General features: G+C 35.0%; 1 protein-coding gene across 2 annotated transcripts in view; it reads right to left on the reverse strand.

The window, feature by feature from the left end:
- The window catches only part of NAALAD2 (N-acetylated alpha-linked acidic dipeptidase 2), a 96,102-nt gene that overhangs the window by 25,265 nt on the left and 44,763 nt on the right, over positions 1-26,074 (reverse strand). For both annotated transcript variants that reach the window (XM_027847562.1, XM_027847563.1), the window contains 8 exons: positions 21,070-21,155; positions 20,702-20,821; positions 20,321-20,403; positions 17,556-17,619; positions 16,448-16,515; positions 7,471-7,562; positions 6,201-6,291; positions 4,305-4,569 (listed from right to left, as the gene is read on the reverse strand). In XM_027847562.1, the coding sequence (XP_027703363.1) occupies positions 4,305-4,569; positions 6,201-6,291; positions 7,471-7,562; positions 16,448-16,515; positions 17,556-17,619; positions 20,321-20,403; positions 20,702-20,821; positions 21,070-21,155 (869 nt within the window). The remainder of the gene's footprint in view (positions 1-4,304; positions 4,570-6,200; positions 6,292-7,470; positions 7,563-16,447; positions 16,516-17,555; positions 17,620-20,320; positions 20,404-20,701; positions 20,822-21,069; positions 21,156-26,074) is intronic.

The following is a 26,074-nucleotide window of genomic DNA, read 5'->3' on the forward strand; positions in this document are numbered from 1 at the left end:
ATCTCTTAACTGCTACATCTGATGGTCTTTTCTTGGTCTTCATCCTTCTTGGCCTCTTTGCTACATTTGACACTGTTTGCCATCCTCTCCTGGGTATTCTTGTCTCTCTGGGCTCTTGTGACATTACTCTCTCCTGGAAAATTACTTCCTACATGAAGCATAAAGGTATACTGCAGCAGGAAGCTTGGCCAGGCAAGTCAGACTATCACCACCACCCTGACCACCACCTCTTTACAGACAGCTCAGTACCAGAACCCAAGCACCTTAAGAACAGAAGAAGGCCTATCCTTCCTCGACCTCCAGTCTTACTTCTATCCCATCTCCACAGCCATCCAAGGAAGCAACTCTTAGAAAGAAGAGGCTAGTCATCCCTCCAAGTACTGACTGACTGTCACCTATGGGGAAGCCAAACCAACCTAGGTGAATTAGCGAGGAGCCCTGTGGGAGATCTAGGAGGCAGTTTGTGCCAGGCAAGTCAAACTATCACCACCAGTTCGACCACCACCTCTCCTCAGACCACAATAGAGATACCCCAGGATCCTAAACTCAAAAGCCTTGGAAATATTAATTTCTCCTAAAACTATCAGTCCTACTTCCAGGTCATTCTTCATATTTAATGGAGAAATCCTTGTGAAGAAATATACGCGCTAACTGATAACATGCGGCACCAATTGGCACATAAACCCAAGAATGGTGGCAGGATACCCCAGGCCACTGGTCCTACTTCCAGCCCAACCCTCAGAGACATCACCCTGGGAAGCAACCCTCATAGAGATATGACCTGACAACTAACTGCCTTCATGAGTTCTGCAGGTATAGCCACTGAAGACCCAGAAAAGAGTTTGCCCCCAAAGTTCTTGACACTGTTAAGTGAATCAACACTAGAAACTGATGATTTTTTCAGTAAACATGAAATTAGAGATGATATATTATTCATCTGTTTTACCTCTGTACCCTAAGGACCATGGGAATTTTCTATCCAATTAGCAGCTGAAACCTTCTGTATCATTTGAATTTGAGCTCCTTAAATCAGAAACTTTCTTACTTTTCTATTTGTATCCCCAGTGCTTATTAGCACAGTGCTTTGCACATAGTAAGTATTAATTAAATAAACACTTTTTTATTCTTTCATTCTTGGTTTCCCTCCTATCTGCCTAACCGCATTCTTTGCTGTGATTTGTAAAATTACCCCAATGGTATAAGCATTCCAAGGCTCTGTCATTGGCTCAGTTTTCTCTATACACTTTCTTGGTGACTTCAGTAGTTCTCATGGGTTTAAAATAACTCACAGATCTATATGTCCAATCCCAGTCTCTCTCCTAAGCTCTAGTCCCATACATTCAGTGATACACCAGAAGCTAATGTCAGAGTGGATGTCCCCACGACATCTCAAACTTAATGTGTCCAAAAAAAGAGAGTATATATATCTCTCCCCACTCTGTTCTACCAAACTTCCATCATTCTGTTAAGGACGCTGTCATTCTACTCTTCCAGGTTTATCCTCCTTTCTCTATATGTTGAATCCTTTGCCAAACACTACTGCTTCTTGCTTCCCAACATCTCTTACATTTGATTCCTTCTCTTCAACATGGCCATCACTTTAGTCCAAATTCTCATCACATCTTTCCTGGATTTTTTCAATGATCTCCTAGTTGATCTCCCTAATTCAATCTCTCTCAGTTCCAATCTATCCTCTACGCAGTTGCCAAAGTGATTTTTTCTTAAATACAGATCTGACCACGTAACTCCTTTCCTCAACAAACTTCAGTGGTAGTGGCTTCCCTATTGCTTCTACGATAAAAATATAAACTCCTTTGTTTGTCTTTTTAAGGCCTTGACAATCTGATCTCAACCTATCTTTACAATTTCATTACATTATTTCTGGTACTACATTTAGAGTCTAAACAAACTTATCTTCTCTTCCATTCCTCACCTGACACTTCATTTTTCTTCTTTATGGTTTCGCACTATTCATGTCCCATGCTTGTAATGCACTCCCACAGCTCAAAAACCACTTTTACAGAAAGCATTTCTTAAGCCACTCCCTCAACCACCAATGCTCTCCCTCCCTATCTTCCACTAATTTATATTTGCTTTCCACACTACTTAGATACATACATGTTATCTCCCTAATAGAATGTATATTCCTTGAGAGCAGAAATTGTTTAATTTTTTTAGTCTTCGTAAGCCCATTGCTTAGCAGAGTGCCTGGCTCTAGTGGGCACTTAAATAAGAGCTTGCCAATTACTGATTAACTGAAGTACAGCATCAGGATACTAACAAATGAAAATGATTGTGATGATATATAGACATGTACACACACAAATTATGTGTATGTGAACACATATATGCATATATACACATGTACACTTATGTATATGCATAAATATGCATATATGTATATCTACCTGACATTGAGGGGTAGAACTAACACATTTTTTTTTTTGCTTTATAAAAAATGCTTGGGTAAAATTATACCTGGATCAGGATAAATATTTGGTAAAACACATCCCATTCCCCTTTGCCCTCTTACTTCTGCTTTACTCCTTTGTACATCTATCAGCCACAAATCATTTGCAAGAATGACTAATAAGAACATTGTGAAGAGGTGAATATATGCAGCCAAATCAATGATAATAATAAACAATTTCATTGTTGGACGCATTAAGTCATACAGTTTCTGAAGACTCAATGGGGTTTGAAACCTACAAGCTGTTTAACTCTGGGCAACTTCAACATCTCTAAACCTGTTTCCTCATATGCAAAATGTGGATAATCAGATTCCTTATTCCACAGGGTCATTATGAAGTTGAAATAAGACTATTAATCTAAAGTACTTTGCAAAAAGTAAAGAACTACAAATATGCTACGTTATTATTTTATTATTATTGACACAATTCAAAAACATCTTTAAGCATTATAGAAAGAAACATTCCTTCTTTAAAATCATTAGGTACCCATAACATGCCAACTATATAAGTTTCTCATTCCTCACTCCCACCCCCAACCCCATACCTACATCTGAATCATAAGAATTTCCCTTGAAACAGGGATTTCTAAATAATTTTAGAATTATCTGAGTCAGGTAGCAGATTTTTTATTCATCTTACATTTAAGATCACTAACTTTTCGCTATAGCATGGCTTATTCCTTAACAACAGTAGTCACTGACCATGGAAAATCATAATATTGTACCAGCTAGAGTTGAAGAGGATCCCTAAGGGCTCAACTAGTCTAATCCCTTCATTTTACAGGTGAGGAAACTGAGGTCCTAGAATGGGGAAAGAGCTTGTTCAAAGTCACACAAGTAGCAAATGGAAGTGCTGGGATTAAAAATCAAGTTTCTGACTCCTAATCCCAATGCTTTTCTACCACTCCACACAGCGGGTACCCTGTAAAGTGGAGGATTCAGGCATCTATCTGGATACCTCTTTGCATATTAAGTGGGCACTCGACCATCTAAACATATTCTCCATATGGCAAGAGTGCTATAAAAAAAAGCCAAAGTCTTCCAAAAACTATAGTTAGTAATCTTACATGCAATTAAAAATAGTAATGTAGAACAGAATTAAGAATTATCATGTATTTTTAAAAGTGAACATGGACTCACATGTTCAGGGTATAAAATAATCATCCTTGCCTCAAATAAATATGGCTTCAGCAAAGCTTTGTTCTTAATAAATATGGAAAATAATACCAGTAATATCGATTTTGTAGCTTTTCAAAGCTATATTAATATTCTCTTTAAACCTTTATGCAATGATTAAAAACTCTATCACAAGCCTTGTAAGTACTGGTTACAGATATTATAGGTGCAGCTCAGTTTTAATTCTTTACAAGGGCAGTGATATAGGAAAGACATTTACATACCTGATGTTTCCAGCACTTATCCACCCAAGAAGAAACATGCTACATACATAGTTTGTTTATCAGTTTCAAGGAATGAACCAATTTGGTTATGGAAATCTCATCATTTACATCAGATCTTATCACATATTTATGAGTAGGCAAATTTTGGAAAAGCAAGCAAATTGGAAGAGCAGGCAAATTTTAACTAGTAATCCTCATGGATATTTGTTCAGGTACCTTCAATTGCTGCCTCTTGAAATGAGCAGAATTTGGTTTGGAATTTATTTTCTGTGACAGACATTCCTTTGCCAAATTTATTTTTAGGAATCAGTCCAATTTAATATTAAAACAAATAACTGAATAATGATAATGATTATTGGAAGTAATTATCAAATTTTTATGAAAGAAGGTAATTTCTTAAGTCTGACCCACAAAAAATGTCAACTACTACTTACCAAATGATACTCTATGGTTTTTCAATTGTTGGTCATGTTTCTTGGATAAATTATAAATACTGGTAGCATAGTTCTCTAAAGCTTTTGCATAGTCTTGAATATTGAAAGGAATGATTCTGGAATCTGCAAGTTCATATACTAGTCCTCCTCGTAACTGGGCTACAGCAAGTTGTTTCTTAAAGGTAGGGTCATAAAACTGGTCGACCAGCTCAAAAGTCTCATAAATAGTGTGGTAAACTGGATAGCTACTGAACTTGTCTGTTTTCTAGGGTGGGGGGAAAAAAGCAAAGACATATGTTAAAAACTTTAAGTGAAAATAAAAAAGCAATTGTGAAAAAATTATATTCATATGTCACTATAGCCTTCTCCACAATTAAGTGAAAACATTAAATAATTGAAGTAAACAAAATAAAATGAAACAAAAACAAACAAACAAAAAAAAACTTCCTAACAGTTGGTCCAAAAGTGGAATGGGTAATGGGTTGGTGATGAGTTTCTTTCCCCTAGATAAATTTAAGAAAACACTGTAAAACATCTGAAGGGATTTCTTGCTCAGATAACTGGTTGGAGTAAATGGTTGCTTTAGGGTTCTCTGCCAACTCTGACATTCTGTGATTCTGTATATTTTTTGTTATCCTTGTATATGTTTGCATTTATATTAAGCTGTATATACTTGTATATTCACTTATCTCTCCCATTAGAATGTAAGTAGAAAATATTTTATCTTTTGTACTCATATTTTCAATTCCTGGATCTAATAGTCACTTAATAAATATTTGATGACTGATTTTATAAAATCTTAATGCTCTAAAACTCCACAAACCAAATGCGCAATAATTTGAAAATGCCTCAAACCTTATTTTACAAACTTTATGGGTCACAAAAATTCTGCTTACACAAAATTTTAAAATAGTTCTCACACATTTTTGATAACTGGTTTCATAAAAAAAGTTGTATTTTAATATAATTCACATATAAAATAATTGAGATTTTCAAAATGAAAAAATGAAAGCCTCAACCACAAACTATCTGAGATAGACATTACAAATGTGACTATTCTTGTACAACAATACTACTAGTAACTGATTCTATGTGTCACTTTAAAATTTGCCAAAATCTCATTTGATCTCCATCAGGATCAATTAAAAGAACTAGGAATGTTAAGCCTAGAGAAGCTTGAGAGGGGAGATGATAGTTATCTTCAAGCATTTGAAGGGCTGGCTCTCAGAAGAGTGAACAGATTTATTTTATTTGGTTCCAGATGGCAAAATTAGGATCAAAGGGTAGAAATTACAAAGAAGCCAATTTAGCCTTGATATAAGGAAATCTGTTTTAACAACTAGAGCTGTCTAAAGTGAAATGGGTCACCTTGGGAGGCAGTAGGTCCCTCCAAACTAGAAGTCTTTATGCAAAGGACAGATGATTGATCACTTTTTGGGGACATTGTAGAGGAGATTTCTCTTGAGATATGGATTTGACTAGTTAGGCTCTGAGATTCCTTCAAATCCTGATAGTAGATAGTAGATAGATAGTAGAACTATGTATGCACTGATTTCCTCACTACTACAGCACTAGCATATTTCAGATGTAGTAATTCACAAGGCATGAAATAACACTTCATAGTCTATAGGAACTTAGAAAAGAATGGAACCAGGAAACCTGTTCACCCAGTATAGGTCATCAAAAGTGGCAGCATTTGCTTAGTTGACCTATATATACACAAACATATATACATACATATGCATATATAATGTATGTATACTATAGATAGCTATTTATATACACACATAGGCATATACTTTATTATGTATTATTATTCATTTTACTATTTATTAAAATATTATTCATATATGTATATAGAATAAAATTCTTACTCCAGATAATAAAATGGCTTACCCTGTTCTTAGTATAACGGGCTCTACCTGAAGCAATTCCCAGCCTCTGAAAATAAGCTTCAAAATCACTCCCAGATCCTAGTTTATTTATTCTATACATAAAAAAAAATCAATATGAAGTCAACTTTCCACAATAACTCATAGCCTAAGTCTACCACAACTCTATTCCTGATAGGAGACAGAAAAATATTCTAAGAGAATTTAATTTTTGGATGAAAATAGAACTGTTTTACATTTAATATAATAATGAGAGGCTTAACCTCAGGCAACTCTCTCAATTGAAAACATTACAGACAATTTGCTAATCTATATCCATGGTAAAAGTTGTCATGCTACAGATTTCTTTTACTGATGAAATCACAGGACTAGATGAAAACCACAATTCACGTAAGTATTCTTTTCCCCATAAAATGTTAGAGAATTTCAGTCCTGGCAAAACTAAATGCATCTTATTTTCATTTTAGTAATACAGACAATACTGGTGAGTTTTTGTTTTTTATTTTATTAAGAAAGAAAATAGCTGAAGGCAGATTTAGTCACACTACTCAAATCTGCTAGAAAATCCAATTGAAGAAGAGGGAATGAAACTAAACTTTCTGATACAGCTTTTGCAAGGTTAGGAACCTCTTGTTCTACTGGCTGGTTCTAGAAGTGAACATATAATGAAGAAAAATGACATAAAATGAATAAAGGGAAATAGCTATAGAGAAAAAATGAAATGAAATATTTCTGAGTTGTAGTTAAATATACTAAATTAATGAGCCATTATCTAGCTTTTATGCTGTTATTGCATATGAGGGTGAAAATCAGTGATGAATATAAAATCACCCTAAAATAAATGGGCAACTTTACATTGGTTTTGCCATATACCCATTCTCCTACTCAATGGTGTAGACTGGAGTATAGGGCAGAGATAGGGAAAACTAGGGGTAGGGTTAGATTTATTTTTGTTTTGTTTTATTAATGTATTTTGTTATTACATTATAAACATTTACAGATTACTTCCACCCGATAAGATGTATCTTGTAACAAAGTGAAACAGGTAAAATAATTTAGTGATCTCATCTGAAAGTGCAACCAATATTTCACATATGTAGCACCTTTCACCTCAATACAAAAAAAATTTTTTTCTCCCTCCTAATGCCCATCCCAATGAAAGAAAAAAGAAAAAAAGAGTTTCTTAGAAGTTATACTTTTTAGGCCATCAAGGAGTAAGTGAAATCCACTGTTCATTTTCTAGTACACACAAGACATATGTTTAAAAAATTTACCTAGGAATATTGTTATCTTCAGGTGAAGGGTCCTTTTTCAACCAGCTTTCATAAAGAGATTTGCTTTCAAAACCATCATCAGGACTGGCAATCTGGAGAGGTAAAACACGTATTGGGAAATCAGAAGCAAAAGTATAATCAATTGTGCTGCTACAAAAAAAAATGTGTGTATCCTTATATATACCCAAAGGTAGCTAGGTGGCACAGTAGATAGAGTGCTGGGCCTGGAGTCAGGAAGACTCATCTTGAATTCAAATCTGGCCTCAGACACTAGCTCTATGATCCTGGGCAATCACTTAACTCTGTTTGCCTCAGTTTTCTTATCTGTAAAATGAGCTAGAGAAGGAAATGGCAAATCCCTCTAGTATCTTTGCCAAGAAAATCTCAAATGAGGTCACAGATACGACTGAAAAATTGACTAAACAACAATACCTACATATATACATGTTAAATTGAATTTTTAAAAGTTATTATGAAATAGCATTTTGTAAATTAGATTCCATAAACCTTTATGTAAATGTGTCTGTTTGTATCCATTCCAACTTAATATTATAAGTTAAGGCTCATTTGCAGATAAGTGCCTATTTGCAAGTATGCAAAAAGTTATCTCCCAGGTGGTTGTTTTTACCACATTACTGTTAAAGATGGAAGTCTTTTTTTTAAGCATTTTTTTAAAAGACTTGCAAAATTTTAAAAAATATTTTTGGCATTTTGTCTTTTCTTTAACTAAAAACTTTGGGCAAAATTTGTACTTTGGTAACTTTTGCTTAAAAGGATATGGGGCAGTCCTAAGAAGGCTGGATATGATCCATGTTAGGGAAGCTTATTTAGTAACTTACAAGAGTAAGCTCATAGCCAAAGTCCACCAAAACACTATTCCTGACTAGAGATGAAGTTCATTTTCTGAGAGAATGTAATTAATTTTTAGATGAAAACAGAACTGAGTTTAATATAATCACAAGAGGTTTAACGTCTCAGTATCCCAAGAACCCTCTCAGTCTATAAAAGTTACAGAGAAGTTGCCAATCTCTATCAATGATAACAGTTGCCATGTGGGGAATTTCTTTTACTGATGAAATCACAGGACTAGGCAAAAACCACAATCCAGTTTTCTCAGTGACGTATTTTGGAATAAACTAAACCTTAGCATCTGCTCCTTTGCTGGAGGGGGAAAGAAAAACTGTCTGGACCTGTGGCTACAGGAAATGTTTACCAAAATGATGGCTCACCTAATTTTTTTGTTTTTATCAAGAACCTTAACTCTGGCCCAGACTGACAAACCTAATTCTGTTCTGACTTTCCCTATCTCTTTGAAATTAGCCAATTTTTACTTTTAAACACAGAACTTTAGAGTGGGAAGGGGATTCAGAGATCACTTGACAAAATCCTCTGAATTTGCAGGGAAGATTCTAAGGCCCAAAGAGATCCAAAGACTTGCCTAATTATTTTGGGAAAGGTAGAACTAGAAGGAAGTCTACTAACTCCTAGGCCTTCCTCTTCTACAACATCACACTCTGAATATGCTGTCACCAGTTTTTTACATATCGGGCTGGATGTAAGGGGGTAGGAAAAAACATAATTAATGACAGAGAAAAAATGGTGCCTAAACCAAGTGAAGCGATGCGATGGAATAGTAAGATCCAAGAGTCTGGAGCCCTTGGTTCAAGTCCTGACTATCTGTTCACCCATAGGCAGGTAACTTTTCTTTTTCTTCTTCTTCTTCTTCTTTTTTTTTTTTAGGCAATTGGGGTTAAGTGACTTGCCCAAGGTCACACAGCTAGTACATGGCAAGTGTTTGGTCTGAGGTCACATTTGAACTCAGGTCCTCCTGACTTCAGGGCCAGTGCTCTATCCATTGCGCCACCTAGCTGCCCCGATAACTTTTCTTCTTGGGCCTCAGTTTTATCAGCTATAAGTAAAGAGTTGGACTAGATAATCTCTAAGATCTCTTCTGACTTTTAATTTCAACGAATCAACAAATCTATAACTTAGGCTAATGAGGGACACTGAATTACAGAACTCTGAATTACATTATTTTTTCCCCTACCTCTCTTACTGTCTTTCACTACTACATACCTGCTCTTTATGGAAACTGTTATGTTCAATTTAAGTACTTTAAGAATATGGTTTTCAGTCTGTAGCTTTTAAACTTACCAATTAGAAATCACAAAATTACATAGATTTAGAGGGAAAGGGACCTTAGAGATCATCTAACCCAACCCTGTTATCTTCAGATGAAGAATTTGTCTTGAGAGGTGAAACAAATGCCCAACATGACAGATAGTCAGTACCAGAGACCAGGATTCAAACCTGGAGACTCTCCCTCCAAATCCAAAGTTCTTTCTGCTAGCACCACAATACATGAGTGCAACCTATTTTGTTTCTTAGTTACATATAAATATCTACATTTTTTTTCACCATTTAAGTGTGCACTCAGAATGTCAGAAAGAAAATTTCCTCCGCGGCAAAGTTTTTGAAGGCAACAAACTAAGAGAATAAGCACAAATGTTCTATAAAATGAAGGGGGGACAAAGATTCCCTGATATAGTAGACTTAGCAGATTCTAAACTGTTTTTGGCAAGTCCCATAATCTCCTGTTTCCTTATGTGCAAAATGGATATAAAAAAAGCTCCCTTACCTACTTCAAAAGGTTGTTGTAAATTCCAAATAGGCATGTTGTGAATGTGTCTCAATCACCCCATGCTCTCAAAATGTTGAGAACCTTACAGAATCCTTTCCATAGGATTCTCTTTGGAATATACCTTCCAGAAGCCTGTGCATTGGATCCATGGTGTGGCTTTCAAAATAATTAAATCTCCAAGTACAAGTATTTGGTAGCACAAAATTTCACAAAAAAATAAATAAATAAAATTGTTTCAACAGCTCAGTTCATAAAGTTACATTGTAAAACATAAAATTATCCATTAATGCCGTGAACAAAGAAATAAAAGAAAGGAGAAATCCTATGTTCCCCTCCCTCCCAACTCTGCCGTGCTCTGCCCAAGAAAAAACAAATAAAACTAAAAAAAAGGTCAAGAAAAAAAAAACAAAGAGAACAGAAGAAGTAATCTGGATGATGAATAGCTTCCTGGTTCAAGAAGCTGACCAAGAGGTCCTAAGATTATGAAATTTTATCACGAGTTGGAAGGAATTTTAGGCCACCTAATCCAATCTCATTTTATAAATTAAGGAATCTAATGATCTAAGAAGTAAAGTGACTCACCCAAAGTCACACACGTATTTGAGACAGAGTTGAGATTTTAATTTATATCTTATAACCTTAAGTTATGCCACAATCTGTTTTTCCTTCACTTTTTTTCTCCCACATTGACAACAAACTGTCACCCCAAGAGGTAGAATGAAAGGCACAAAATAAGTGAAGTCCATCACATCTTTGGAAACTATATATGAAAGGAACCTTTCTCATTTACTGAGAACACATTTATATGTCAACCATTACAATTAATATGAAGTTTCAGTGGCAGTCTTAGTGGTCTGGTCCCCTTTTGAGACAAATGCAAATGGAAAAATTAAAAGGTAAAAATCTTTTCAGATGAAAATCTCACAGATATGCAGATACTTTTCAAGCCTGATAACAAAACTATGAAAGACTGCTTCTCAGATAAAGATGACAATAGAAATAATTTCAGAGAACTAGATTAATATTTTTTATTTTCCTTATCAAGAAAAATATATAGTAGAAGCAGAGATGAAGCAACAGTGTACAAAATGAAGACACACACACACACAGAAAGAGAGAGAGAGAGATACATTGGTTGTAAAGTAGTTTCCCTAACAAAGATATTCAGTGACATTTCCCTATAATAAAAATTTCTTGTGATAAATAAACTGAAGCTCCAGAGCATGAAGAACAAAATATCCAAATGACAATAAAGTACTTAACTTTAGTTAAAAGAAACATATATTGAGAGTTCATAGCATTATTATGTAAGATTTCGAAACATTTTTATGATATCCAGCACTCTTAAATATTTGAGTCATTAAGTAGACATCTCACCAAACTACAAATAATCAAATGGATCACAAATGGAGAAAAACTTGTCATCCTTTTTCCCTCTGAAAATTTTTACAGTGAAATGTGTACCATCAGGGGAGGCCTCTCTGCCATGTGTTCTTGCTAGGGCACATCCCCCTTCTGGGGCTACACCTGCCCTGGGCCCTTTCTGTTGACACATTTACCCTGGCACTTTCCAGTAGGTCCCTTAATTTAAAAACAAAAGAAAAACAAAACAAAACAAAACAAAAAAACAAAAAAAAAACAACTCAACCAAAGACTTCCAATTAGTCCTCCTAAGCTGCTTTCCCTCTAATGTCACCCCAAGATGCTTGGGTGTGAGGGAGTGAAGGGCAGGGTTTGTATCAAAGGGGATTGGACAATGAGGAGTAAGGGCTGCCCACTCAATGGACTTTAAATGGAGAAATGATTGCACTTTCACTCTTCTTCTAGTCTGACTAGATGGCTTTGAACTTGTACAGATGTCTTTTAGATTTCCCAATGGGGGAGAACCCTATATTCCTACCCCCACCCTCTACCCTGCTATGGCAAATGTTTATACATGGTAGCAAGAGCATGTGTTCATCTAGGTGAAACTGATACTGGATTTAAAGGCCCTGATTATCTATTCTACTTTGTGTTTCTTTCCTTCAACACAAGTGGCTGAACCACAATCCCAAGATGGACATTTCTAGTCTTCCCATCTACTTTATGGTCTTGAGATGTGTATCTAGGGTCACTAGGAAATCCAGGTCATTGGCATCAGAAGGTACTCCCTGTAGCTACTATAATGCTTCTTAGAGAAGATAACCAACGCCAGGTGGATAAGGTCTGATGTGACAGTGTAAAGCTTTGGTGCAGATGAAATGCCTGCTTAGCTGTTCCACAAAATATTATGTTTCAACGTTTTAAGTGTCTACCTCCCACTATGTTTTAAAAGTCTTTGTAAGAGCAATCTGGAATTATGCTCAAAGAGTTATAAAACTGTACATACCCTTTGACCCAGCAACATCACTATTAAGTGTGTTTCCCAAAGTGATCAGGGGAAAAGGAGAAGAATCCATATGTTCTAAAATATTTATAGCAACTCTCTTTGTGGTGGCAAAGAACTGGAAAGTGAGGGGGATGCCCATCAATTGGGGAATGGATAAACAAGTTGTGGCATATGATTGTGATGGAATGGATACTAATGTACTGTAAGAAATGATGAGCAGGTTCATTTTAGAAAAACAAGGAAAGACTTATGAGTTTGTAATTGGGATTTTTTTCCCTTTCAGCTTTTAAAGTTGCCACAATTAATAGGCATGATCCTATACACTTTGTGTGATTATTCTGTGACTTTTTCTGAATCACTTATAACCTTATTGGTTTCCTTTAAGCCTGTGACTTTAAAGTCTTTCCTGAATTCTTTTAAAATGTTTTATTGTATTTTGTTGAAATCTTTTGTTTTAACATCCTATTCATTTTGACAATAACTTAACCCTCTCCTACCTATGAGTTATTCCTCGTAATAAAAAATAAAAAAGAGGGAAAAAAGGGGTTCAGCAAAACTAACAGGCCTATGACTGTGGATATTCTAGCCTCATGGTAACCAAGCTGATTGTTGAAGAAGGATAAACATTCTGAAAGACGATTGTAAAGAGGAAGCATATTCCAAGTATGACGGATAGTCTTTGTAAAGGTGTAGAGAGAGGAGAGAGCATGTGGAGTTTGGGAAACTGCTAGTGGTTCAGTTTGGCTGGAAAATGGAGTGCATGAGGGAGAGTACTGTGAAACATCTGAAAAGTTACACTAAAGCCACATGTTGATGTCTTTAAATGCCTGCTTAAGGGAGTTAGTATTTTATACTAGAAACAATAGGAAATCACAGAAGACTTCTGAGCAGGGAAGTTAACATGCTCTTAGGATTTAGGAAGATTATGTGGGCAGCTATGTTGAGAATGGATTGAAAAGAGAAGACAATAGAAGCAGGGAGAGTAAATAAATAACTATTACAGTAGTCCAGTAGAGAGGCAAAGGTGTCAATTGGGATAATGGCCACATAAACAAAGAGAAAGTGATAAGTAGAAGAGATACAGAAAAAGCAGGAGTCAAAGACAACACAAGCTGAAAATCTAGGTGCCCAGAAGGATAGTGGTGTCCACAAAACAAATAGATTAGTATTTATAGGAATGAAAAGTTTGAAATGAGGGGACGAAAATGATAAATTCCATTTTGGCTATGTTGAATTTAGGATGCTAGCAGGACATCTATTTGAAAATGTATAACAAGAAGTGATGTGACCTAGAAACTAAAGTGAGAAATAAAGTGTAGATACATAGATTTGAAGTCATCTGCACAGAGATGATAAAGGGATAGATGGTATGCTTGCCCAATCTGCAGTTAGTATAAAAAGTCAGCATCCATGAAGATCTGGATACATGAAGTTCTTGACAGGCTAAAACAGTTAGCTAAATTACAAAAATAAAATTGAATAGCAATGAATGAGAAGTCTTATGCTTGTGTTAAAAATTGATATCACAAGTACAAGATGAGAAGATGTGGTTGTATAATGGGTTTATCTAAAAAAATATTCTGAGTTTTAGTGGATGGCAAGTTCAAAATGAGTTGATGTATGCTATTCTAGCCAAACAAAAATACTTCTAATGTGACCGTGGACTGTACTGAGAGGCATTATTCTCCAGAAATAAAAAGGTAATAGTTCCACTGTACTTTGCCCTCGTCAGAATCCAACTGTAGCAATATGTTCAGTTAAGCACATTTCATTTTAGAAGGGCGCTGATAAGTTAGAGAACATTGAGGAATACAGACCAGGATTTATGAAGGATCTTGAGTTCATACTATATAAGGATCAATTGAAGGAACTGGGAACATTTAACATAAAGATGATGATGATTATCCAAACCAAAAAATTCACAAAACATTAACAAAATACAGTGTCCATTACTCTATGTCAGCTACAGAAAGATATGTACAATATCTTTATATGGTGTTATAGTTCTGCTTACTTCATTTTGCATCAGTTCCTCACTTAAATTTTCAAGAGTTCTATTTGTGATAGGATTTCATTGGCAAAGGAAGCTCCCAGTGAGGAAACTCGCTCTATGAATTCAACTCAGGAGTTATTCCACATCAGAGCTTTAAGAATCTCCCAGGGCACTGAGAATTGGCTTCTCACTAATGATTTCTCAAATACAAAATCAGATGAGCTTTTCTCAGTCCTCATTCATTAACTTCTCATTGACATCTCTTCAATTTGTAATACTGTTGACACATAAACATATACATGTATATATGAACATATATATACACATCTATGTATATATAACACACACAAATATATATATATATATATATATATATGTATGTATGTACATGTATGAGATGACCATAATAATACAAACGGAAAAAATAAGAAAATCAAAACTGAATGCCATGCACTCATAATGACCAAATTTGAACCTGAGGAGTTTGCAAATGTAGGAGACCTATAGCTGTGGAACGCTACATACATTATCATACTTGAAGGATGTGGTGGATTAGTTTTGTTGAACTTTTTTCCTTCTCTTTCATATCTTTTGTTTAAAGGACAGCTCTCTGGGTAGGGAAGAAGTGAAGGATATATCAAGTAATGAATGTGATTAAAAAAAGAAACCAATAAATTTTTTTAGACAAAAATTCTCTTTTTGGTCTTAGAAGGGCTACAATATGTTGAGGGAGTACCTATACACTGACAAAAGCACAGATTCTTAAAGCACTACAGCAAGTCTTCATATTTTGTTGTTGTTGTTCAGTCAGTTTAATCATATCTGACTCTTCATGACCTCATTTGGGGTTTTCTTGGCAAAGAGACTGAAGTGATTTGCCATTTCCTTCTCCAGCTTATTTTATAGATGAGGAAACTTGGGCAAACAGGGTTAAGTGACTTGCCCAGGGTCACATAGTTAGTAAGTGTCTGAGGCCAGATTTTGAACTTAGGTCCTCTTGACTGCACCACCTAGCTACCCAGGTCTTCATATACCTGATGACTAATAAATAATGAATGGAAATGTTAAATGAAGTAGATTACCTAATAGTCCTATACTGTTTTCAAAACACTTTCATCTCCATTATATCAAAAGATCTCAGTCAGGGCAAGCAATTCAGGTCATTTTATAGATTGAGAAACTGAGATGAAGAAGTTAAGTGATCTGTCCAAAGTCACTTAGCATAGAGCCAGGAAGAGAAATCAAGTATTCTGTTTAGTATTCTCTCTCTCACAACAATTTTCATTTGTAACAAGCTTTAAGGTTTATAAGGCAATTTCCTACCATCGAGGGAGGTGAAGCAAGTATTGTCCTGCCTATTTTATAGGTGAGGAAACAAGTTTAGTGAGACTAAATTGCTGTTTTCCCCAAACTTAGAGAGGTGATAAAGATCAGAGTCAGGACTCAAACCTAGACATCCTGACACTAAGTTTAGTGTCTAATGTACCTCTCACTCTGCTTTTTCTCTGCATGACAACTGTTAGGCTGAATACACAATATGATTGTATGTATTATCATTGCCTAGAGAAAAACTAGGGAGATCACTCATAATTTGTGACATGGACATGTAAAACACAATTTCTTAATGTTTGTTGACTAGAGGGAGGTACCAAAGTTGAAGTGTGAAAACAGAGAAATGCTTGCCTTATTTCACACTGATTCATTCTAACTGCAGCTAGGAACATCAAATGCCTATTGGTACAGTTTCTGTATTTCAAACTGTCATGATTTTAAAATAATTCATTCAAATATAAGAATCTTAAATGAAATGTGTATATTTCCAATTGTATAGTAACTTAATAATAAGTTCTTTGAAGGAAGAGACTTTTTTTTTAATCCCTAGTTCCTAGCAGAAAGCCTTAACAATAGTAGGTGCTTAATAGATGCTTGATAAATTTACTTTATCTGATATTTTGTGACAGATTCATTTATGTACCTCTTTTGTCAGATTATAAACCAATTTGTAGAGAAGGGGTGTGCAGTCCACTCTAAGGGTGTAATTGCCTGAGAAAGAAACAAAGATATGTGCAAATTAAATATCATTATTTACAATTCTAACTTTATTTTCCAATGTTTAATTTATAAGCATATTTCAATAGTTTTAGAAATTAACTCTTCTTTGCTCAGGAAAGGGAAATGAGGACACAGCTGTATAGCCAGAGGGCAAGCTCTAGCAATAAAGGTTAGAACCAGGAGCAAAGAAAAAACATTCTTATTCTAGTAGTTCCTAGGGGGATTCTGGGATTACAAAGCCTTCAGTAGTGGAGGTACCTTGGGGGATATAGTGGAAAGAAGGAACACTAACAGGGTTTAGGCACCACTTGGTCAGCAATGTCTAAAAGTTGGAGGAGGGCTGAAGCCAGTTTTCCTATAACTGGGTTGTTCATAAGTAGGAGACAGAGGTCAAGGATTGAAACATTAAAAAGAACCCCAAAAAATCCCAGATAATTTCCTAAATATCCAGAGTAAAGGGGGATAATTATACTGGGTGTTCAAGTCAGTGCAGTTTTCAGCTTTTGACACTGTAATCTGCACTAAAACTTTTGGGAGGTCCTGTATATTTTGACAATCACCACAACCTGAAGACCAAAGTTGTCTGACTTGTCTCTAGACTCATCATTTTAGAGCTTCAGGGTATTTGAAAGATAACCTCATTTAGCACCCTTATTTGGGAGGAACAAAACAACCACCACAAAGGTTTAAAATGACCTACATCCAATTTAAGAGTATCTTTGTGAAATATTTTCTTGTACTTTAATAAACAATACATGCAATGTTTCCCAGAAAGACTAAAACGTGGAAGCAAACTGTTATAGTATCTGCACTGACAGAAATACAGTTGGACAATGTACTTAGTAAACCAGGCAAGACCAGTGAAAATTAAGTCTACTAAAGGTATTGCCTATGTATATCATTTCACTAATAAAATGGGAAACAAAGATAGCAATAGCAAACAGGTCACAAGAAGAGAATAGCTTAGATGGTGCACAAGCAAATACTTCAGAACCTAAAAGATGAAATTACTTATCTGAAATAAATTTTACCTTCTATGGATGAGTCAGAATTTATATAAGCAACGCTTCTCTCTTGAAGTATTTTTGCATTCTCCTATAGTTGAGGTAAAGTTGTTACTTTATTCTTAGTCATTACCATATAAGAAAATGTAAACAAAATAACTTAGTTATTTCAAAAGAATAGTCAGTCAACATCCTTATAAATTAAGTAAGAATTGCCAAAGTTCCCCAATTACCCCAAGGATTCTGATAGAATAAAATCTACCTAGTATAGTTGTAGCTGTGGTTTAGAGCTTTCATTTTCTACCTGAAAAAGCGTTCCAAATTTTTTTTTCCAGTAAATAGACTCTTTTAGGCACCCTTTTAACAAAGAAAGTCAGGCTTATGTAATGGACAGGAAACTGGCCTCCAAGTGGGGAAGCCCTGCCTGGGTTCAAGCCCTGCCTCCGCCACATACTGGCTATATGATAGCCTAGGCAAATCATAACTTCTACATGTTCTAGGTAACTCTTTAAGACTCTTAAGTCACAGAAAAGGTTCTGAAATCTGCACTGGGAGGAAGTTTCCCCACGTGCTAGTTGCGTATGCAACTGTGAAGTCACAGGACCAATCTTTATCCCTATCTTTTAGCAAATAGGGTCTTATCAATTGTTCTTACTAATCCTCCTGAATAGTTCCTGATACAGACAACTATGCAAGCCCATTTCTACTAGAGGGAAAAAAATATTTATTATTCCTCAAAATTGGGAAGGGGGAGGTAGTGGAAAGAAAACATGGCTAAATACAGGAAAAAAAAGTGTTTCTCACAATGCCAAGGTGATAGTTATCTGTGATACCCATAATGTTAACTGAGTAGGAAAATACTGGATCATATTTGTATGTATTAATTAATCACAGTATCTAGAACATAGTACAAATGATACATAAAGTAAAAAAAAAAGACTCTAAGAATGAATATCTTCAATATTCTATATTTCATTCTTTCTAATCTCTTCTATGTGTACCAACCCTATTAAAATCTGTATAATGATTTACATATGAATATTTTTATTTTTTATGTTCTCTCTGATCCCTCCTATGTGTATCAACTCCATTACTAACTGTAAAATGGTTAAATACATACATGCTATTTCTTCTGACTAGATTGTCAGCTCCTCAAAGGCAGGGAATGTGTTGTTTTTCATCTTCTTATCCATAGTACCTAGTTTAGTGCACTGAAGGTGCTTTCTGGTTTTTTTTAATTTAATTCAAGCGAATTGAATTATTAAGAACCATTTATACCCAGGAGAAAAGAGCAACTGAGGGTCACCTCTAGTGATTGTAATTCTTATGAGACAGTCCTTTCTATTTTTAGAAAGTACTGCTAAATTTTTTTTCTTATATCAAACTAAACAAAATCTGCCTCTCAATATCTTCCATTCCTTGATTTGACTATTGAAACTACACAAATAAACTAGAATCACTCTTCCACATAATGGTCCTAAAAATTGTGGGTTTTTTTTTTTGCTTTTTCCTGTTTACATAATTTTTATATAATTTCATATATGTATATATACATATACATATGTGTGTGTTTGTGTGTGTGTGTGTGTGTGTGTGTGTGTGTGTGTATTTAAAGTTCAGTACTCCAAAAGTTAAGAAGAAGCCAAGACCTCCATTAGCAATTATGGTTAACATTCCTTTAAATAGAAGGAGATTTAGAGCTGAAATGGATCTTTAATCCAACCTCCTCATTTTACTCAAGAGGAAAATGGGACTCAGAAGGGTTGTGACTTATTCGAGGTAATGGAGGAATTAAGGAGCATAGTCTAAATATAGATATGTTTTTTTAAATCTATTAGCAGATCATGATTTAAATTTGTTTTTGGTATTATTGTTATAACTTTAAATGGGGGTATAATGGTGTAAATTGACATTTTGGTTTTAAAAAAAAGAAAGAAAGCTCTACGGCAATACAGGTATGACCTGATTTAAGAAAACTCAATACACAGATATCTAGAATTTGAAAATATATATCTAATAGGGACAATCGATAGTATTATAAAAGTTCCCTTCACTTTACAAAAGGATTTCTTTAAGAATCAAGATCATATAGTTACTTTTGGTATTCACAAATCACTAACTATAGTAGAATCTAAGGACAAAGGAATTTACAGCTAAAGCATTAGCTGACACCACCAACTAAAGAACTATGACAAGTGAGAACAAAGCATTTCTCTTCCTATTATAGTATGAGTCAATGGGAAAATGTATTTCAGTTTTAAAGAGTTTAAACATACATGTATAAATCTATTTTTAAAAGTAGGGAGCAGCTACAGTTGAAATGCTACCTTAAACTTTTAGTCTAATATTACAGTCAAAAAATTATCAATCTGAGAAACCATGTCATATTTTTCTTAGAACTCCAATTGTAACTCAAGATATAGAATAAATAAAAAAATTAAAAAAGAAAAAAAGATATAGAATAAATACCAAAAAACTAACTTGTCCAAAGTGGCTCAGCTAGTCCTGATAGCTTTTTGTTATTTCTGAAATTAATGATTTATCTCATTTTTCACAAGTTTGAATAGAATCTAAATTATTTGAACAATAAATAAATCCATTTTTTTACATAATACTTTAGTCAGAGGCTGTCAAAATAAATAGATATGAGTACAGAAAATAATTTCTTCAGCAACTCTTGAAATTAAAAACCTTATTAGTCAATAGTTGCTATTTGTAAGTTTCTTTAGGTATACATACATTTGTTCATTGCTGCCAAAGGAAATGACAAGAATGGTCTCTTCTTTATTTACCTCAGCCCATTCTGTGGAACCCAACAGTCCAAATTCTTCTGCATCCCAGCTAGCAAAAATAATAGTTCTTTTTGGTCTCCAGCCTGAAATTACACAGTTAATTTACAATTAAATACAGGATCACAGGATCAAAGACTTTGAGCTGGAAAGACCCTTAGAGGGCACTGAGTCCAACCTCCTCATCTTACTACTGCAGAAATTGAGACCCAGAGAAGTTAAGTGACTTGCCCAACATCCCATAGGTAGTGAGTGGCAGAACCAGGATTTGAACCCAAGTCCTCTGACTACAAAATCCAGCACTTTTTCCAGTGCACCATGCCTAAAAATAAAAGAAAATGAAATATATCACTACATCCCCCCCACCAAATTTCATTTGTTTACCTCCACTCATCACTTTTCCAAAACTCCGAACAACCTCTTGTAGAACAGCTGCCCCAGTGGTTGGGTCAATAGCACCAAATACCCAAGAGTCCCGATGACCTCCAAGAATAACATATCTGTCTGAAAATACATATATTTAAAAGTGAGTGATAATTCTGAATACAAAAGCATATGCTAAGCCATCTAATTATTTAAGTTACTAATTATCTTCCTTCCACATTAGAAAAATACAACACAGATAGTAAACATTATCTTAATTGTGTACGTTTTACTGTTTAACAATTTTTCATACTACTGATAATATATTACCTGCCTGGTTCTTTAAACCTCCGAAAAAACTGAATCTGAAGAAAAAGTTAATAACACACCTGGTTCCACGGATCCTCTGATGGTTCCAATTACATTGTAAATCCTTGTTAGTTCATTGGTATTGTGAACATGCATTCTGACTTTCCTGTCAATCAAACAAGAATGAAGAGAAAATGTATTTTATGGTTTTATGACTAACAGTATTATAACCACATGTAGAAAACTAAATGTCTAATATTCTATTTATTTTTCCTATCCTAGTTCATGGATCCCCTAACATCTATCCATACACCCCAGGTTAAGAACATTTGATCTAAGGACTCTTGTACTGAGATCCAAAACAGACACACACAAGGAGGACCGTTTGGAGATCTGGGCTGGTAAAACAAGCTTTGGGCACCACTTGGTGGCACAAGCAGAAAGTGTTCTCAGAGTAGTTTTCCTAGTCCTGTGCCTGGGACCACAAAAGTATATCTAAGAGGACCTCTTTTACTGAAATCATCATGAGAAGCAGACGCAAGTCTGCTGACACATCAGCCCCTCCCCACCCCAACCTTCTCTCCCCCTATCTCTCCCTTCTTGAGAGAGCAAGTGTCTGTTCCCTAAACCTATTGCTATTTCTTTTTAGTTTTTTTTAAATTTCAAGTTTTTAAAGATAAAATTTGTTAACCATTGTATTACTGGTGTTTTTTAATCATCTAAATAAAGCAGAAAAAAGACAATGGCTGGGGAGAATGAATACAAGAGTGAAATAGATGTCATAAATGTGACATATATTCACTAGAGCAATTTTACTGGCTGGAGCTGAGAGCTATAGACAAAAGAATTACTGATTCAATTTTCCAATTCCCCAGGGCACAAAAACTTAAACCTCGATCTTGCCAGATAATTAACTAAGCAGCTTTGAGTGGAGGAAGCTGTGACAATCTGGAACTGGCACAGAAGGTGAGCATTGGCTATTTTTTCTTCCAATTGTTTTCTATTTCCCATGGACTTAAAGGGAAAAACAAACAAACAAACAAACAAAAAACAAACAAACAAAAAACCCAACATACTCACAGAAGTGACCAGAGAGAAAGTCATGTCCAAAGGAAGGGGTCAAGATAAGTTATATGGAAAGATTGATACAGCCAGAGTTATAATGGTAAATGCTTAATTGCTCCCTGGAACTGACTCTCTGGGAGGGAAAAGATAAGTATCACACAGTTTTAAGATTAATCTGCATTCTTAACCACTTTTCCATCACTTATTTTTTTGTTGCTGTCGTTTTTGGTGAGGCAATCAGGTTTAAATGACTTGCCCAGGGTCACACAGCTATTAAGTGTCAAGTGTCTGATGCCTGATTTGAACTCAGGTCCTCCCAACTCCAAGGCCAGAGCTCTATCCCACTGTGCCATCCAGCTGCCCCTCCATCACTTTCTTAAGTCTAGACAATCAATGGGTAAATCAAGCTTCAGTGGTCTATGTTCAAGTTGTAAATGCTCACAGTAAAAATTAAAAACTTGGCACACCTATCAGTCAGCTCCATTGGACCTATACAAAGGTCAAATCGTGAGAGTGGCAGCCCTGCTCACAAACCCAGAATGATGTATCATCACCCACACTGAAGCTACATCAGAAAAGAAGGTCAAAAGTCCTTTAACTTTGAAAATATGGTACTTTAACTGACTACTCTATTTGGCCAGTTTTCTTGCCACTTCATGTTGACTTTATATACAGTGGTCTACTAATTGTTCTTTTAGCTCTTCTTTCTCTATATCACTTCATAGAGGTCATCACATATTTTTCTGAACTTTTCATAACTGACTTGCTTATTCCACAGCAATATTCATGCCATAAAATTTATTTAGTTGCTCCTAAATCATTGTGCACATATTTTGTTTCCAGCCTTTTGATATTATAAAAGATGCTATCACAACATTTTTGTACAGATTTCTTCTTGCAGTGAATAACTTTATAGTGAAGTTTCTGAATCAAAGGGTATGAACAATTTTAACTTGCATGCTTCTAAATTATTTTCTAGAATAGCTAAAACTAATACATAGCTCCATCAGTGAATTAGCATGCCTGGTCTTGCACAGCCGTTTAAAAATAAATCTTCTCATCTTTTGGAACCTTAGCTAGCTTAACTGGTACAAGGCAATGCCTCAAGTTCTAAGCAATATAAATTTCATATAATGTATCATTTCTTTTTTCCTTTTTTCAAATTAATAAAATTATATGATTTAACAGAAAAACAAATTTAAATTATGAATATTTAAATATTAAAAATTATGAATTTATATAAATTGTATTAATTCACCCACAAATGGAGGGTTAGAAAACAATATTCAATGATTTATTTTATACAAGAAACAAACTTAAGATATAACGATTCACACAGGATTAAAGGCTAGGTCTGGAATAAAAGCTTTTATACTTTAATCAAATTTTTAAAAAATATAAATGGCAATTATTTCAGACAAAATTGATAAAGCCAAGTAAGACAAGACAGAAAGAGGTTATGTTAAAGGCATACAATAAGATTAAGACTAGAGATTAACCCTGTGGTTTCACTGATATAGAAAATTCCAAAGTGAAGAAAATTCCTGTACCAACACAGGTCAGTCAGTGTCTTCTCTGCAATTAGTCTTAGAGAGTTGCCAGAGCATTGAGAGATTCAAAGACTTGAACAAGGTCAGACAACCAGGGTGAGGCAGAGGCAGAACCTGAACTCTAGTCTTCCTGTGTTTGAGGCCAACTCTCTATCCATTATGAGCCATACTACCTTTGAAACTCTTAATTCTAACATATATACTCTTTCTGTCTATCTGTCTCTATTTGTCTCTCCTTCCTTTCTCTCCCTCTTTTCCTCTCTCTCCTCTTCCATACACCCCCTCCTATTCCTCAAAGGAAATGGAAATTAAATTACAAGATTTAGATAGTAAGAAAATAATTATTGGGTACATGTCTCTCAATGGTTACTTCTTGGATTTACACAAACCTCACAGAAGGATAAACAGGACAGAATATCCCTATTACTAACATATGTCAATTCTGTAATATATCATCCAGCACTTCCATAAAAACTGATCATATGCAAGGTCATAGATAAAGAATGGTGGCCATATTAAAACACATGCTTTCCAGACTAGATTCTAGTCCATGGGTGGGGAACCCGTGGCCTTAAGGCCACATGTGGCCCTCTAGGTCCTTGGGTGCAGCCTTTTGAACGAGTCCAAGTTTTATAGAACAAATCCTTTTATTAAGGGGATTTGTTCTGTGAAGTTTGGATTGAGTCAGAGGGCCACACTTGGGGACTTAGAGGGCCACATGTGGCCTCATGACCACAGGTTGCCCTTCCCTGATGGATAAAGGTGCCCCTTAATAAAAGGATTTGTTCATTTAATCCTATTTTTGCCTCAGTTCCTCATCTATAAAATGAGCTGGAAAAGGAAATGGCAAACCTCTCCAGTATCTCTGCCAAGAAAACCTCAAATGGGGTCACAAAGTATCAGACATGACTGAAAAACAAGTCAACAACAAAATGTATATGAAGTACGAAAAGCCTGTGGTTCAGAAGAATAAAGAAACTTGTCTATGTGATACAGGCTTGGGAGCTATAACTAGCTAGCACACCTAGTCTTGGTTTTCCCTTTTGACCCCCCATAGACTTCTACTACAGTCCTAATCCTATGCCTCACTTTGGAATGGAAGTGAAATTGTTTTCTAGAAGGCTATTGCAGCAGACCATAAAGTCTGGCATCCCTGATAAAGCTGAGAAGGCTTCAAAGATAACCTGGAGATAGATTCTATGTCATTTATTCTAGAAGCAATCTAAGTTTGGAGAGAATCAACACCAGAGAACTGGCCATAGCAACTCCTGATGATCATCTATCTATTAAAGCATGGACAGATGGTGAACTGCACTTTTGGAAGGAATGTCCACATCAATGAAATCATGGATTCTTGAAGCAAGAACAACATTTATTAGATACCTAAATTAAGACGAGTAATAACTGTTTGATTTTATGGGTGTACAAAGGAGAAATGGCAGTCACTACCCTCTATGAATTTATAATCTAGTTACATATATATATATGTATATATATACACATGTATGTATACACAACCTATACATACATATACAAATATACAAATATGCATATATATATATATACACACACACAAACACATGTATATTCATATATAATCTGGTCATATATACACACATATATTTGTAATTTGTATGTGCTTATTTCTTATATAAGTATGAATATAAATATGAAAGTGTTTCTTATCATAAATATGTGCATACAAAAATGCACAAAATTACATTTACAAAGCAATTTATAAGAACAGGACCACATCATAATTCTTTCCAAACAGGAATGGGATTAAGAAGAAAAATCCTTGAGTTGTCATAGTTGTAGTAGTAGTAATAGCTGCTTGTACAAATATAATTATTTCCATTTTACAGATGAAAAAACTTGAGCTTACAGAGACAATATCAGTTGCCTTAGATCACCTATTTATTAAATGGCAAGACCAGGACCCAAACCCAAGTCTTCTGATTCAAAGGACAGCACTCTATAGGCTACACGATTCTGCCTCAGTAGAAAATAAGTAATCTTTTCAAATAGTTAGCCATTAATTTCATCCAGATCTCTTCATCATGAAAAGTGATGGACACTATACACAAATGAGAGAGATGAAAAGGAGCTAGTTTACTAAAAATCTTTCTTTAATGTTGCACATAATTGAATATGGAGAAATTGAACACTTGTGAAATAACTTAAGACCAAGAAAGCACTCTTGATTTTTATAGAAATTTAAATAAATACAACTACGTTCGCCCACCTCAATATTTAGTCCCTGGGATAATTAGTGGAAATAATTACTTAGGATTTTACTCAAGTGTCTGAGTATTATATAACCATTGCAATAAATTATTTTTGTTCTATAGGAATTTTGAAGGTTCCAGCTTTAATGATACAAGACAGCCAGAGAGTGAAAACACTGAAGGCAGTCACCACGGTTCCCGGACAATGTTTTAAGTATTCATTCACAAACCGCTATTAAAGA

The sequence above is a fragment of the Vombatus ursinus genome, unplaced genomic scaffold (assembly GCF_900497805.2).
Source record: "Vombatus ursinus unplaced genomic scaffold, bare-nosed wombat genome assembly UNPS02015414.1, whole genome shotgun sequence".
NCBI lineage: Eukaryota > Metazoa > Chordata > Mammalia > Diprotodontia > Vombatidae > Vombatus > Vombatus ursinus.